Source organism: Alligator sinensis, unplaced genomic scaffold, assembly GCF_000455745.1.
Source record: "Alligator sinensis unplaced genomic scaffold, ASM45574v1 scaffold109_1, whole genome shotgun sequence".
NCBI classification, from domain to species: domain Eukaryota; kingdom Metazoa; phylum Chordata; order Crocodylia; family Alligatoridae; genus Alligator; species Alligator sinensis.
The window spans coordinates 464,870-481,224 of record NW_005841852.1 but is presented as its reverse complement, the minus strand read 5'-3'; the positions used below and the strand labels follow the sequence as shown (position 1 = coordinate 481,224).

General features: G+C 46.5%; 1 protein-coding gene across 6 annotated transcripts in view; it reads left to right on the top strand.

Moving 5' to 3' along the window:
* Window positions 1-16,355, top strand: part of USP54 (ubiquitin specific peptidase 54) — a 213,092-nt gene that overhangs the window by 176,642 nt on the left and 20,095 nt on the right. For all 6 annotated transcript variants that reach the window (XM_006016260.3, XM_006016259.3, XM_025212555.1 and 3 more), the window contains 4 exons: window positions 5,349-5,480; window positions 5,689-6,069; window positions 9,122-9,353; window positions 10,686-10,825. In XM_006016260.3, coding sequence (XP_006016322.1) covers window positions 5,349-5,480; window positions 5,689-6,069; window positions 9,122-9,353; window positions 10,686-10,825 — 885 coding nt within the window. The remainder of the gene's footprint in view (window positions 1-5,348; window positions 5,481-5,688; window positions 6,070-9,121; window positions 9,354-10,685; window positions 10,826-16,355) is intronic.

Here is a 16,355-nt window from a genome sequence, read left to right as displayed (position 1 = left end):
TATCTGACTTGCGGCTGCCGATCGATAGACTGATCACCTATCAATCTTTCTTCCCGTCACCGAGCGCAACCCCGACGTACCCCTTTCCCCGCCGGCTTCGAATTGCGGACGGATTAACTGGCTTGGGCCCCGCCAGCTGGAACAACTTGTGTGGTTGTTCCGACGACCGGACCACCTGCGTCGTGATTGCAAGCGGCGTGAGTAAAGTTTTTTACAACCAATAAGTTGTGTCTGCCTCTCCATTCACCAGCCCGCCCTAACATACGACCAATTTGTAACGTAACTCGAGTCGGCTCTGGCCGTCCGAGACGTGTTTGTTTAAGTGCAGCACATCAGCAGAAGGAATCTCAGTCACAGTTGACTCGAAGATAAATATGAGTTGACAATGTGATGAAATGACCAATAGAGCTAACCGCACTCTATCATGCATTAATAAGTGCATCATGAACAGGTCTAGGGAGGTGATACTTCCCCTCTATACAGTACTGGTAAGACCACAGTTGGAGTACTGCATTCAGTTTTGGGCACCACACTTCAAGAGGGATGTGGATAATCTTGAAAGGGTCCAGAGGAGGGCCACTCATATGATTAGAGGCCTGCAGGATAGGTCATATGAGGAGAGGTTGAGGGACCTGGATCTCTTCAGCGTCCATAAGAGAAGGCTAAGAGGGGATTTGGTGGCCATCTACAAATTTGTTTGGGGGGATGGGTAGTGGTGCAAGGAATAGGAGATAATCTGTTTACCAAGGTGTCCCTTGGAGTAACTAGAAACAGTGGCCACAAACTGACAGAGAGCAGATTTAGACTAGACATTAGGAAGAACTTCTTTATGGTAAGGGTTACCAGAATCTGGAATGGGCTTTCAAGTGAGGTGGTGCTCTCCCCTACCTTGAAGGTCTTTAAGAAGAGACTGGACAAACATCTGGCTGGGGTCATCTGACCCCAGCGCTCTTTCCTGCCCAGGGCAGGGGGTTGGATTTGACGATCTGCTGAGGTCCCTTCTGACCCTGAAAAGCTATGAAATCTATTAAAAGAAATCCTATCTTGTTAATTTAGTGAATTCAGAAAAGTGCTAGATGGATGGGTCTGAAGACTGAAATTCTCTGTCTATTGTAACAGGGAGCCAGAGGCTCCTATTACTTGAAGGTATAGACAGCAGCAGGGCTATCCCCAGGTGGGGAAGGGAGACTGCGTGATATGAACTGGGTGCAGGGGAATAGGCTACGAGTGCCTAATGTAGGGTCAGCTGCCCAGCAATGGTATAATAGGACAGAGCCCTGCTTGAGCAGTAGGGACACTGCTAAGGCAGCAAGGGTGGCAACAATAAGCTGCCCTGAAGGCAGCCTGGTCATCAGCAGGGATCCAGGTTTTCCACAGTGGCAGATTTACCATGAAACAAACCGTGTGGTGGCCAGGACAAATCTGACAGATGACTGAGCTTAATAAGCATTGCAAGTCGCAAAGCAGTTCAGTCTTACTGCATTCTGAGAACTGTGCTCTACACGTGGTTATTTGAAGTAGTCTAACAAAGAATTTGCTTCGCCATTTTTTCACTGTCTTGAATATTCTTTTTCTTGTCTGGGTCCTGACAGGAGGCCCCCAAAAATGAAGCTGCGCACAGGGTCCCACTAACTCTAAATCCATCACTGGTTTTCTGTTTCCTGCAGAAAAATGGAGAAAACCACAGATTTCCTGTTCTTATCAGAGAAAACATGGATTTTCTCTTTTAGCAGAGAAACCCACAGATTTCCCGCTTTTGCAAAGAGCTCTTGCAGGCTGGCAGAGTTCCAGCCTGCAAAAGCGGATTGCAAAATGGGCAGGAAAGCCCCAGCTCTGCCTGGTAGGGCTGTGCAAAACACCATCGCTTCATTTTGATGTCCATTTTGCCGTTTCGAAGGGACAGTGTTTTGTTTTGTTGTTTCATTTTGTTTTGAAGCACTGTCCCTTTTCATTTTGTCAAAACTGTTTTGACTCGTTTCGACATTTTGCCCATGGGCTATAATGCGGAATCATGAAAATGCCTAAAACACTGTCATTTGTTGCCTAATTTGGATGCAAATTGCAGAGATAGTAGCCCCTTCTGAGGGCATGAAACCTCCCAGGTTTCAAGGAGATAGGTGCAGAGGTTTCTTGGAAACTGCACCTCAAAGTCTTGAAAGCAAAATTTGCCAGCAGCAGCAGCCTCTTGTCATCTGGGCGCAGAGCCAAGGGTTCATGCCCCCAGGAGGGCTGCAGGGCTGTGCTATGGGGCTGGTGCAGCTGATTGGAATGCAGCCAGGTGGTGAGAGGTGGGCAGAGCTGGCGCTGCGCTCCGATCAGCTCTGCCAGCCCCACGGAGCACAGCCCAGCAGTAGGAGGTGGGGAGAGCCAGGGCTGTGCCCCCCGCCAGGCTGAGGTATACGGAGCTGTGGAGCCACTCAGGGCGCAGCCCTGGCTCTCCCCTTTCTTCCACCACTGGGCTGCTTCGAAACTTGGAACGTTTTGAAACTTTTGAAACATTTTGAGTGCCCTCATTTAATTTCAAAGCTGTTTCGCTGCTTTTTGTTTCATTTTGATTTCGCTGTTTCAAGCTTAAAACATGTCGAAACAGCTTTGAAACAAAACACTTGGCAAAATTTTGCGCAGCCCTACTGCCTGGAGGGGAAGGAAAAGGGAGAGGGGGAAGGGTGGGCCTGAGGCTTTTTGTCAGTCCAAGACTTAGGTCAGGCTCACTTCCCTCCCAGAGACTGTGAAGTGGGCTGGTAATTGGAGCTTGCTGGGGGCTTTTGGGGCAGGGCTGGCGGGGGTGTTGGCTGGGGGCTGAAGGAGCAGGGAGGTGTTGGGGAAATACATGGAGTGCCCGGCCGGCTCCACATCTCCCCGCTTCTGGCTGGAGTGCCTGGCTCGGGGCATGTGAAACCGGAGCAGCGTTAGCAGCCCTTAAGGGAAGCTGCACATGAAGGCACTGGCCCTGTTATATCAGGAATCCTTTATAAGACTAAAGGAGTGTAGTAGAACAGGCAATCCTGTTAGTGACTGAATAGACCACTCAAGAAGAGAGAGGGTAGTCAGCATTACCTGTGAAGGGCAGGAGATAGCAGTATTTGTTAGGTTGGAATGAGCCATAAAGTCACTATCTGTAATGAATCCAGACTTTTACTGTCCTGTAGAGTTATAAATTTCTGTTCCCAGACTCATCTTCTGGAGATGTTTGGTAAATTCCCTTCGAGCACAAGGATTGTGAGGTCAGAGAGGGGACAGGTTGTGAAAAATATGCTTCTACTGGTTTTTGTTCATCTCTGTCCTTTATATTTTTTTCTGTGAGAGTTTTCTGTTGTGTAGTTCTCATCTGGTTTCACCCACATAGTTTCCAGGGGAGCATTTGGTACACTGGATGAGATATACCACATCTGGTGATTTACATGTGTAGGATCTGTAGATTATGATGATTTTTTGGGAGGGGTGTTGATTGCTGTAGTACTGGAGAAATGCGGACAGGTTTTGCATTTATTCCTGAAGTAAGATTCAGTCCCATTTGGAGTTTTGATCAGAGGGGGTACGTTGATTGATGGATGGGAAGGCAAGAGTATCAATCTTCTGACCTATGTCAGTTAAGTTGATCTTTTTAAATATTTTCACCTTATATAAGAGACCCAGATCTAGCACTAGTGGACAGTGTGTGTGTGTGTGTGTGTGTGTGTGTGTGTCTGTCTCTCTCTTTCTCTGCATCTCTCTGTCTGTCTTTGTGTGTCTCTCTATCTGTCTATTAGATTATTAAACCACTGGAAAAGCCCTAACCTGCTATTGCTATCAGAACAAAAAAACCTAAGTTAAAATGCTAACTAAAGAAATCATGCTCTCTGAGTGCAACAGTAGCTACTTTTATCACCATGGGAACCACTTCAAGATACTGTGTATCTTTATAGACTGAAAGAACAGTGCTATATGCCTGCTGTCATCCAAAGCTCATGCTGTGAAAGAGCAAGCTTCCCTGAAAACCGCTTTCTGGCATGTCACCTAAACCCTCTTCACTTACCACTCCCTCCTTATCTGCTCTCCTAACACCTTTATTATTCTGTTCTTGTTTTCTTTGCTTTCATATGTACTGCCTCTTTTTAAAGAGGACCTGCTACAGAATCACATTCTTCCATTGCTTTGCAGACCTGCTGAAACATGAGACATTTTCAGGTTGCTAGCTTTTTTTAAAAATTGATTCCCCACACTTCCTTGTACATTGCTGGGACCCCAGCTGATTTCCTGCCCTTTGGGCAGGGGGCTGGACTCGATGATCTTCTGAGGTCCCTTCCAGCCCTAATGTCTATGAAATCTATTGTATCATCTTAAGTTGTTGGTGTAGCATCTATGCCGAAAAAATAGATTCTTCTTTTAATATTTTTAATTTTGGTTTTTATTTTAAAAGATTAGCTTGTCTTTGTTAATTCTAATTCAAGTTCTGTGATAAGGGCTCCCTGGAGGGAGGAAATGGTTTGGAACTATCAGTTTCTTTTGTAGAGCCTCTTGTCAGTTATCCAGTTTTTATTCACTAGCCATCTATGTCAGATTGAAGTTGGTGACATAAAGGCTGCTAAACCTTTGTATTTCATTCCCAAATTTCTTGCTTGTTCTCCACCTCTGCTGGGAGCAATCATGAGTCTGGATTGCCTTCTCATTTGGACTACTCATGTGAGTGAAGCCACTCATATGTTTTTGCTTGAAGGCTTGAGGATACAGGAGTGACAATCACAAAACTTGGGTGCTCACACTTGTAACAGTTTTGTGAATCTCATCCTAAATTATTTTACATCCAATAATAATAATAATAATAATAATAATAATAATAATGTGATATTAGGCTTGTTGTCTGGTCTGAGTCTAAAGACTCTTTTTAAAATGAAAAAAATACTTACACAGAAAACGTTTGCTAAATTGAGAGCAAAGCCTTTCTTACTCAGCTGATGCAAAGAGAAAGAATTGCTATAGTAGGCAAGAAAGAATTTGAGAAGAGTAAAATCAAGCTAGCTGTGTTAGTGTAATAGCTGCATATGACCAAGAGAGAAAGGACTGCTGCAAGAGGATTAGAATTGCAAGATAATGGTGTCCCTGGAGGATTATGAGACTGCCTTTTGTCCTTGTGAATGATCAGTCTCATTAACCAGTCCCTGGAGTCGCCTTGTTGATCTCTTACTACTTTAAAAAAACTCTTTAGATACAAATTATTTAAAGTAAATGCCTTTGCTTACCAGAAACTGCCACTTAGCATTGGAGTGCCTCAGCAGCTCACAGGGAGCAAGAGGCCTACTATTCTTAGCATGTCAAACAGCCAGTCCGAAGGCTCTTGCCATCTAAACTGTGTTCTTTTATTCTTTCAGGACACCTGACTGACAGTGAATGTAATCAGAAGCATATTTCCAAAAAGGGCTCACTGACGGACCGCAAGAGGAGTTCCAGTCGGTCTCGGCGAAAAGGGGATGAAGCACAGTCTTCAGGGTATCACAGTGAAGGCAAGGGTTTTAGTTCCTTTTTCAGTTCCTCTTTGTATCAGTCTTTCTGATCTTCCATGTGTATGTGTATCTGTCTCATTGCTGCATGTCTTCCTGTCTCTGTGTTTCTGCGTGTCTTTGTCTTTGCTTTTCCCCTTCTGTATGATTTCATCTTGTTTAAAATGAAGTTATTTTTGTTCTTCTTGATGCCTTTTTCTGTAATCTTTAGGGGAAACATTGAAGGAGAAACAAGCCCCCAGAACTGCCCCCAAACCATCCAGCAGTACCAGCAAGCTGCGGGAGTTTAAAGAGACAGTCAGCAATATGATCCACAGTAGACCAGCTCAGACCTCACAAAGCAACCAGAGCACTCCTCGTGGAAGGAGTGTCAGTGATCAGGCCGAGATGCGGTCCTCCAAAAACCTGCCCGCACATTCTCAAAACTGGGAAATAGAGAGTTCCAGCAGCGAGTCCAAATCCAGTTCATCTTGCAAATATCGACCAACGTGGAGACCTAAAAGGGAATCTCTGAACATAGACAGCATCTTTAGTAAAGACAAGAGGAAATATTGTGGCTACACACAACTCAGCCCCTTCTCCGAAGATGCAGGTAAGAGGGGAGTGGGGAGATATATTAATTGTGATGTATTGGGAATTTAGGTCAGGTACAGAATTTTTCATAACCATTGGTATACTGGTAACTTAAAGTAGTAACACCAGATGTCACTTAACACATACTTCATCCCGTTGTTGTTGGTTATTGTAGGATGTTGAGGAGCATCCTTGATGTGTAGAGGTGTGTGTATATATGTATGTGTGTGTGAGCATACACTATGCAGTGTCTGTATTGCTTCTTGTATTTAAATATGGCACTCTTTTATATTCCATGCATGTATAACTGAGGAATGAAACGCTGTTATACACTCTGTTTAGCCTAGCTGAGACAGCATAGGCAACTAGGAATTTATTACACAGGACAACCATCTTTATTGGTCATGAATGTGATCTCCAGGGCTGGTCTGCTACCTCTTATCAGTGTATGTGTTTCATAGTCCATCTCCCTTCCTTCTGCTAATTGCAACATGTATGTTATGATATCTAAGTCTAAAGAAGAAAAGAATATTCCCTACTAGTCTTCCTGCACTGAGTCTCTCAGGGTCACACAGACCTAGTAACTGCTCACAATTTACCTGGGCCCACTTCTCACTGCAGCACAGCACAGCCTACAGATGAAGGGTGAAGCCCTGTTTTATAGGACTTTAAACAATTAAGTTCCTGGTGGAAAATGGAGTTCCTAGAATTCACAAATACTTTCCTAGCTTGCAGATGGAACAAAAAGCAATGCAGCTGTATCATCTTGTTCCCTGTGCAATTGAAGAGAAGATTCTTCTGACCCCTGCAGAGGGTCTTGAGGACAGATATCTACTAATGCCCCTTCTCTGAGCCCATAGACTGCTGGAGCTGCTCTTTCATGGTTGTGGGTGGGTGGATTAACAAGTGAAAGAGAGGGAAGGGCAGGAGTGATCTTTATGATTAGTGGTTTGCACTTGGGAGGCTGTACTTGGGGAATCTAGGAGGAGTTAAAACAGGGGTAGGGAAAATATGTCCCACTGGCAGGATCCAACTTGCCAAAGGATTTTGTCCAGCCTATGGTGGGTCCCTCAGTCCCACCTAGCCCAGGTGTAGGAGGCAGCCCAGGCTGTAGTGCATGCAGCTGGTTCCATCACCCATGCAGTGGGGCTGGGGCAGCACAGTGGCCAGACTCCATTTCCCAGCAGCCCTGGCAGTGGTGGCTTCTTCCAGCTGCTGCAGCCACCAACCCCGCCCCCCTTCCTGGAAACCCTGGTCCGTCTGCCCCACACCCATCACAAGGGGCAGGAGCCATGTGGGCAGGGCACTCGGTTGAGGACTGGGATGGGGCCCCTGGCAGGTGGGGAGTGACGTCCAGGAACAAGATGGGTGAGTGGGGCTGGTGAGATCTGGGGATCTTGGTGCAGTGACAGCACAGGGCTGGGGCCCAGAACAGATCTACTACCCACACACCCCTGCAATGGTTTCGTGGGCAGGAGCATGCAGGAAGCAGATCGTGGCTCCGCCCCAGGTCCAGCCCCATGCTGTCACCACACTGAGATCCTGGCCTGGACCCTGGACGCAGCTCCCTGCCTAGCCTTGGCCAGATCCCTTCTATCTAGGTGCATACCCTGCCCATGGAGACCCCAGGATCACAGGGTGGTAACAGTGTGGAGCTGGGACAAAGCCCTGGTTCTGCATGCAGGGACATGCAGGGAGCAGATTGTGGCTCTGTACTGTCACTGCTGCACAATCCTGGAGTCTCCATGGAGACCGGCTGGGAGCTGCATGGACAAGTCACGCGGCTGGGCAGACAGGATGGGGTTGTGGTTGGGTGGGGAGCTGTGCCCGGGGCTGGGTCCAGGATCTTGGGAAGGTGACAACACGGAGCTGGGCCTGGGGCAGAGCTGCAGTTTGATCTTTGCATGCCCCTGCCTGCAGAATCAGCATCTGTTGCAGGTGCATGTGGGGAGCAGATCATGGCTCTGCCCTGGCCTTGACTCCGTGCCGTCACCACCCTGTGACCCGTTCCATGATCCCAGGCTTGTCAAGCCATCTTTCTCCAGAATACCCTTTCTCACACTCCTATCCCACATAGGGAGTTTTGGTGAGCTGTTGCAGGGGTGTGTTGCTGATCCGGTCCACAACAGCTCAGCAAACCTCCCTATGTGGCATGCCAACCCAATTGCCACCCCTGTTTTAGAACATAAAAATTACCATTTACTGGGTCAGACCATAAGTCCATTTTACTCAATATCCTGTGTCACACAGTGGCAGAGAGTATTGAGAAGAGGGAAAGATGGAATATATCAAGTAAAATGATCTGGAAATTGAAAAATTGAGAAAGGTGGGAAAATCTTTGAGATGATGCACGGGAGAGAGAACTCAGTTTGTGGAAAGGAAGAAAAAGGTGCTAGAGAGAACAAATCAGAACAGCAGGTAGGGAACAGTATTTAAAGCCTACAGGGGTAGATATAAGATTTACAAAAGTCATGTCATGAATTCCATTAAACAGATTAACTGAAATCTGAATGGTAAGAAGTTAATAATGAATGGTTCATGTCAAAAGGCAGTGTTGCAAACAGCTACAATGCACCAGAGAATGTAAAGCCCAGTTCTCACGTCAAGAAACATACAATCTGAAGGCACGGATAGGTATTGTATACAAAATACATTAATGCTCAAATGCAGAGAATGAGGGAGAGGAAGGAATTCCCTGTCTCTGGAATACCTCTACCCTCTCCTGGCTGTTATTTTAATAGTCCTGAAATGGTTTAATCTAGGCTTGTCAAGAGTCTTTAGATTAAACAAATTCTACTAAATGGCAGGAATTTATTTTTAAATCTGCTGGTGGAGAATGCCTTTGAGGTCGCCTACTATGCTTTATTTCCCTCACCTCTTTGGATATTACTTAGTATTTTCAGAGATGCTACAAAAGAGATGCTTGGACTCCTTGATTTGGATTGTTTAATCCCTGAATTTAGAGACAGCTCATTTGTTTCAATCATTGTCAGGAAGCCAAATATTAGTAAGTTAGCTTGATGGAATTAAATTTGACTTTCCTGCCAATCCATGTTTCTTCCTTTTGACAGGTAAAGAATTTACAGAAGATGAGCTGAAAGAACCAGCTCCTCCAGAAATGAAGCCAACCCAACCGTACATTAGATGCAAGTATGGGGGTTTAAGTCGGGGCACCCAGCACGTAATAGATCAGCATCCTCGTCTGATTCAGAGGATGGAATCTGGCTATGAAAGCAGTGAGCGCAACAGCAACAGCCCAGTCAGTTTGGACATGCCCTTATCAGAGAGCTCTAGCACCCACAGGTAGACTGTAATAAAATGTATTGTTGGATTTTTGTTTCTCTTATAACCCTGCATACTGGGACCTCTGAGGACTAAACTGTAGTTCTACAGCAAGTGTAGTTCTATGGCTACAGTTCTTGTAGAATCTAATGTGGGTAGACATCGGAAAGAATAAGAACCAGAATAAGATGTACCATGTACTGTTGTTGGGTCTAATGTATATGGTTTTCAATCAGTGAAAGGAGAGATTTCAGAAGAGGGTTCAACAATGTAGAGAATGGAGGATAAAATGATGCATGTAAGGACAGAAGCCCTTTCTTTTAGCCACTGATAATAACTCAAGGTGCTGGCATCAGGTAAATTCTTTTGTTTGGAAACTGCCCCATTCTTTCCATTTGAAGAAGTCATCTTCCCTGTTGTTTGTGTCTTGGATCATTTTCTTATGGTAAGAATGTTTGTATCAAGTCTCTGATTTGTACTTGTAAGACTCAGTGTCTCATGACCCTTTCTGCTTATAGACTTCATTGAGGGGTTTGGAACACAATGTACACAAATTAGTGCACAGCAGTATCTTTCTCAACCAGTGAGAGTCATAAAGAAAAAAGCATGCTCAGGGATTTGCAGAAAAGGTTGCATCATGGCTTTCAAAAATATGTTGAAAAGTCAACTAGATCTAGAAAGGGGCTTTAGCATGCATAGCTTGCTCAGGCTTGCTGAAGGTAACCAGTCATATTCAGTGCAGACATTATCTCCAGCTTCATAATTTCAAAGGAATGAAAATTTGTGCTGTGTTACCTGTAGAAAAATGGTTATGTAACACACCTACAATTGGTATTCCCTGTGAGCCATGTTCTGCAAGGAGCCACATATACTATCTATTCTTTCTGAGAGCTATGTTTGCAGTTTTGTACGAATGAGTGTACCTAGGACTAAAACCAAAAAGAACTGGAGTCTGAAGGCTCTGATTCACTTTTTATGATCTCTCTCAACAAACAAGGTTTAAGGTGCCATAGTTTGTGCTGATGGTAAGGGAAATTATTTTAACACTTCTGGATTCACAAACAAAGCTCAGATTCCATTGTCAATACACCAACAAAATCCTAAGAAGTTATCATTTGTAGAGGAAAATGGACTCTCTCCTCCCCAAGATTTTCCCATGATATCTCTTTAAAATACTTTCAGGCTTAAGACTCTGAAAGTAAGTTGAAAATTAAATGTTATTTTGAGATTGTGCAAATACATGTGTTCTAGGGTGGTGGTAGTGATCATTAATCCCCCACTCAGCATTTTATGCCTCTCTACCAGTTTTAAAGGTGGGCCATGTGCTGACCTGTGTTGATTTTATTTTTGGAGGGATCCTTACATGAAGCGAGTTGGTGGACTGGTACCTGCCTGGCGTAACATCCCAAAATCTCACAGCAGCAGCATCTTGGAAGTGGAGTCTTCTTCATCAACCAGTGGTTGGATGAACAGCATTCACTTCATTGGGAATGGTAAAATACCCTTTTTAAATCCAGAGATCATCAGGATGTTGCAATATAAACTGTCCAATTGAGCCAGGTGCAAGGAACCTAAAAGAAGACTAAGGAATCTGATAGGGCAGAAGTGTCAACGATATCACCTATGTAGCTGTTTCATGTGGCTTGCAAGGTTCCTAGAGGGGTCAGAAATTTGGGGGCAGGGTGTGGGGTTGGAGCCCATCACTGAATTCCTAGTTACTAATCATATTGTGGACATGTGTTTGGAGGGGTGGGGGAAACAACAGCTATGTTAACCCCGATGCTGCTGCTGCTTGCCTTGCCACCACTACCATGGTCCACATTTAGCCTAGGAACCAGGTGAGTTTAGCGTCACTGTGTAGAGCTTTGACTTATTACTGATAAAAATGAAATGCGGTTGGTCATCTTGTTGGAAAACTCTGGCACATAGTTTTCTCCCCCTTTCATCTGACTGCATAAGCAGAGGAAAAGACTATCTTGGTAGAGATTCCTTGTATTTGCTAAAGCTAATGTCTGCTCTGATGTGTGCTAATTAGCATGCATTGGAACAGACTTGATTAATCGAGCATGCTAATTAGTACACTCCTTAGCACACTTGAGCAGCCTCCACGTCATGTGTATTCAGCGTCCCTGCACTTCAAAATGGTGGTGGAGGTGCTTTAACTAAAGCTCGTCAAATGAGTTTTAGTTAAAGCGCCTCTGCCACCATTTTCAAGTGCAAGATGCTGAATATATGTGATGCTGCAGGTGGTTTAATTAGAGTGACTCTTGCAGCCCTCCCTTCACCGTGTAAAGATGCACTAAGGCTTTACCTAAATTTGCAAAGAATTGGTTGAAAAATACAAGCATAGTAAAAGGTCTCATTTTTTCAGGGTAGGAGAGGGTTATTTCTAGTGACTCCCTTATTCTGCCATGGATTGTTTGTTGGGTCAGTGGATCCAGGGATGAGGCTATGCTACAGGGGATCTGGAAGAAATGCTGCAGTTTTTCTTCCACAGGCATTGATGTAGAGGACACAATTACAAACCAAATTTCTTGAGGAAGGGAAAGGAAGCAGCCTAGCACATTCTTGCTTAATTTATATTGAAGTGTACAAGTTGCTCCCTGATTGCCAATAAGCAAGATACATTGCAGAAACAGCTGCCTTTTGGAATCAAAGCAGCTGAGAGACAGGAAAATCATCCTCTTCTCAAACTGGCTAAAAAGTCATTTTCTGGCAAGATTGTAAAAGTCTCATTTTGTGGTTCATTTTCACTTATTTGGTTCAAAAGATTCCATTTTAAGTAAATTCTAAGTGGACAGTTTTCCTCTATTTAGTCTAAGCTCCATTGTCATCTAGAAAAGTAAATCCAATGCGGTTTGTGAAAGCTCTGAACTGTGCAACTTGTGTCAGTGCTCAGCTCTGGGATTCCTAATGGTGGAATAAGGAAACAAGCATCAGCATTTATTAATAGAGTCTGAACGTGCTGGTACTGAGGTTATAACCCAGTGCACCCACCTGGTTTGGTATAGGCACTCTCTAGCATCCTTAGAGTGCATGCCCAGTTCAGACTGCAGGGCATGTCCCTGAGACTTCGGTGTTGGGCTGTGTTCACCCCTGAGGGAGGCCTCAACACTCGCCTGTCATGACTTGGTCTTCCTTTCAGTAGTGGGACTGTCCCTCAGGGAATCCCACAGACCGGGCGCTGCCCTTTGTGGGCATTCTTGGGGCTCCATCTCCCCTATTCCCTAGCCATACGCCAGCCCTCAGGATGACCAGGTGATGGACTGCCGGCCTGTCTCTTTGATGTTCCCTCCTGCTCTTGTTCCCTCTTGCCCATCTCTCAGTGTCTCTCTTTGCCCCGGGTATCTATGGGGTGTGTGACCAGTCCTGTCTCAACATCCGCTCTGACCTTGTTGTGATGTCAGGGGCCTTATGGGTGGTACGGCTTGCCGGTAATGTAGCCCCTCCCCTCGACTTGCCTGCCATGACTTTGCTGTTAACTATCAAGAGAGGGGCTCAGTGACGATCTTCCCAGAGGGGCTTCCTGTCAATGGCTGTATTCACGGTTGCTTGGCGCGATGTTCCACAGGGCTCCACCTCTCCTACACCCTGTCCACTCACCATCCGGTTATGTGATGGTCTGACGTTGGCCTTGGTCTGGCGGGCTTGTCTGTGGTCTGCTTCAGGGGAAGGGAAGAGCACTCGGCTGAATGGCTCAGCCGGCTCGTGTCCCTCAGGTCTTGATGCCCAGACCCTTTCTCCCTATCCCTGGGACTTTCCTCCTTTCCTCTTTTTTCTTTCCTTCTGTAGTCTTCAAAAAAAATATTCTTCTGGAGAGGAGTGGGATGTGGAGCCGCCTCCTCTTCCCTAGCTGTCTACAGGGGGCTCAAAACCCCTCCCCTGCTCTGCCTCTTCCGGGGGGGGGCGCCTGACTCTCCTGGTCAGGCTCCCGCAGGGAACTGCAGTGCTTCCCCTGCTCTGTCTCTGGCGGGGGCTCAAAGTTTTGCCCTGCGCCGCTTGCCGGTGCCTCTCCCTGGCGGGAGCCTCAGCACACCAGGAGTGCTGCCCACCAAATCTCTCTCCCTCTGGCTCCTCCTCCTCCCTGCAGGTTCCGTCGGGGCTTTTAAACTTCCCTGCGGCGGCCATGCCGGCTGTCGCAATTGGTCCAGCTGTTCCCCATGCGGGGAACAGCTCCTTAAACAGCTGGTGTAACGCCGGCTTTTGTAGCCGCAGCTCCTGCGCTGCCGGACCGGCCAGAGGTAAGTTCCCCCATCGGGGAGTCTGTTTCTGGGTTTTGGCCCCCCGCAGTGTTTACCCTCGCCTCCTTTAGAGCCTGTGGGGGCGTGTCGCCGCCACACTTATCTTCATGACATCACATTCCACAGAGCTGCCTCCGCTCCTCTTCTTGACCCTGCGGGTTGATTGGGGATGCCTTCCCTGGTTTGGGCTCTGGGTGCCCTTCAAGATGATAACAGAAAACAAAAAAAAAAAAAAGAAAAGGAAAAGAACAGTAGGGGTTCAGGCCTCAGCCCATCCCACTCATGGATCCGGCGTTTGTGGTCATCAGGATCCCTCAATGCCGTCCTCCTTGGCCCAGCTGTCCTGATGTGCCAGGTGTGTAGCCCTTTAGGGGAGCTGGGACCCTTCCTGAGAGTCCCCATCCGGTCCCCTGTGGATCTGGTGATCCTGTCAAGTGGTCCGGGGAGCAGCCTCGCCTCCTGTCTCTGGCTTAGCTGCTGCCCACCCTGTTTTCCCACCGCCGGCTTTTAAATCAGTCGGGCAGCGGTTTCCAATGATGTCATCTGCTGGCACCGCTTCCAGCCGCAAATAAAAGCAGCTGATGAACTGCCCCAGCGACTCTTCTCGGTGCGGCGCGGCTTTTCCTATGGAAGGTAAGTGAGCCCCCTCCTTAGGGCTTTTTGTTTCTTCTTTCTGGCAGCTCACCCCAGCCACGGGTCCCGCCATGGGAGGGTGTTCCGGGACCTCCGTTTGTGTCCCCCTGGGACACCCAGCTAAGGTAGAAACTCAAAACAGAAGAGTGGGCCAGAATATACTTCCCAACACTTCTTGATTATGCACAATAACTTGTCAGGTTTAAATTCAGATTGACCCAGTTCCAGTTCCCAAAAGTATAATTTAGCAGAAGTATGAATGGTGTTTTCTAAGTGTCTGACAAGTTACCCCATCCTTTGTAACCAGTTTCAAATAATAGCTTCTTGATTTTTTTTTTTAATTTTATTTTCTTCCTAAGAAACTTTTGTACTCATTTAACTCTACCAGCTTACAGACCAAAATGCTTAATGGTACAGTTTTCTGGTATAGATCCAGTTATATCTGTAATAAAGAGGGTCTGTATTAGTATAACTTACATCTTTGTGGTACTTTTACTCATTTTGGTATAAAATCGTATCTGCCTAGAATAATGGAGGGTAACACATTTTGTGGATATCAGGCCTGAAATGTTTAAGGGAAAATTTCCCATTGAGTTTTAGTGAGAGTTAGGGATCCAATAGCCTGTTTTCAATTAGAAAATTTCACCTTGATTTCTCCTGTTTATCAAATGGATGGGGCAGCAGGAAAGAGCTGGAGTCATTTTTTAATCAGTAATTAGTTTTAAAAAGCTTTGCCAATAATCCTTTCCTTTCCAGAACTACTTATCAGGTTCCATTTTTTTTAAATTCCTGTTACTTTCATAGTTAGTCTGACCGTTTTTAGTAATCACAACTTTAAAGAATTTGTTAAATTAACTTGCTGGTAAATTGTTCCAATTTAAGATGAGTCAGATATTTGCATACATTTGATGGTTTGTGGTGAAACTATTTGATAGACAGCTATAGATATTGCTTTCCTATGGGCATGTCAATTGAATTTCACAATTTCAGGAAATGGATGTCTCACTAATAATTTTTTAAAAATAGAGTCTGAATGGCTTAATTGTCAGAAGTACTGACAATGGCTTAGTTGTCAGAAGTACTGTAACAAGCTGTCTCTCTATTTCTGTGGCCTCAGCCATAAGAAATTACTAAGGAATATAAAAAAGGAAGCGGGGAAATGAAGAATGTGTCTTTATGGTGGCATGGAGTGGAAAGAGTAAATCAAGAAAATGCTCTTATAATAATATACTATTTACTTTACACCAGGGGATTTTAATCTTTTTTAACAAGTGTACTCCTTCTGTCTCAGTTTCAGCTCATGTACCCCTTTATATTTTGTTCTTGTTTTTAAGTGGGGGTGCAGATCAAGGCCCCATGGGGAGGGAGGAGTGGGGCAGGGGCAGGCACTGCTCAGCCGGGACAGGGCAGGGCGCGGGATGGAGCTGCAAGCAGCTTGGCTAAAGGGTGCTAGGAGGCGAGTGACTCCCACTGCTGCACACACCCCAGGAGGGCATGGGGGACTGTACCCCTAGATCTGTGTGTGGGGCAAGGGTGGGTTCCTGCTGGGGGTGGGGGCAGGTGGGGGGTCCTGGCCCCAGTCTGCAGTGGCCCACGGCCTGCCGCACCCCACGTGCAGATCTGGAACACGTGCCCCCCCATGCCCTCCTGGGGTGCATGCAGCAGTGGGAGCTGCCACCCCCTGTGGCCCCAGACGTGTCACTTATGACTGTTCCACGCTTCACCCCAGCTGGGCAATGCCTGCCCCTGCTCCAGGTCCAGCCCCACTCCCTCCCTCACTGAGGGGACCTATAGGAGTGGGGCTATAGGCACCCAAAAATTTGCCGTAGCCACCCCCCACCCTCCATGCCAGCACCTCCGTTGCCCAATGCAAGCACAGCATGGCCCAACCCCTTCACCTGGAAGATCCCAGCACCGCCTCTCAGCCCCAGCCCGCAGCAGCAGCGTGCCATTCCCCCTGTGCAGATCCTGGGCACAAGGCCCACATGCCCTCGGGGAGAAAGGAGTGGGGGGGAGGAGAAGGCTGTGTTGGGCTCTTCCTGGTGAGGGAGTAGGGCCCTGCTGCACTCAGGACAGGCAGCAGCACTGGGAGAAGGGCTATGGTGAATTTATGGGTGCCTGCAGCCCCTCCCCCCCGCAGTCCTGCTCC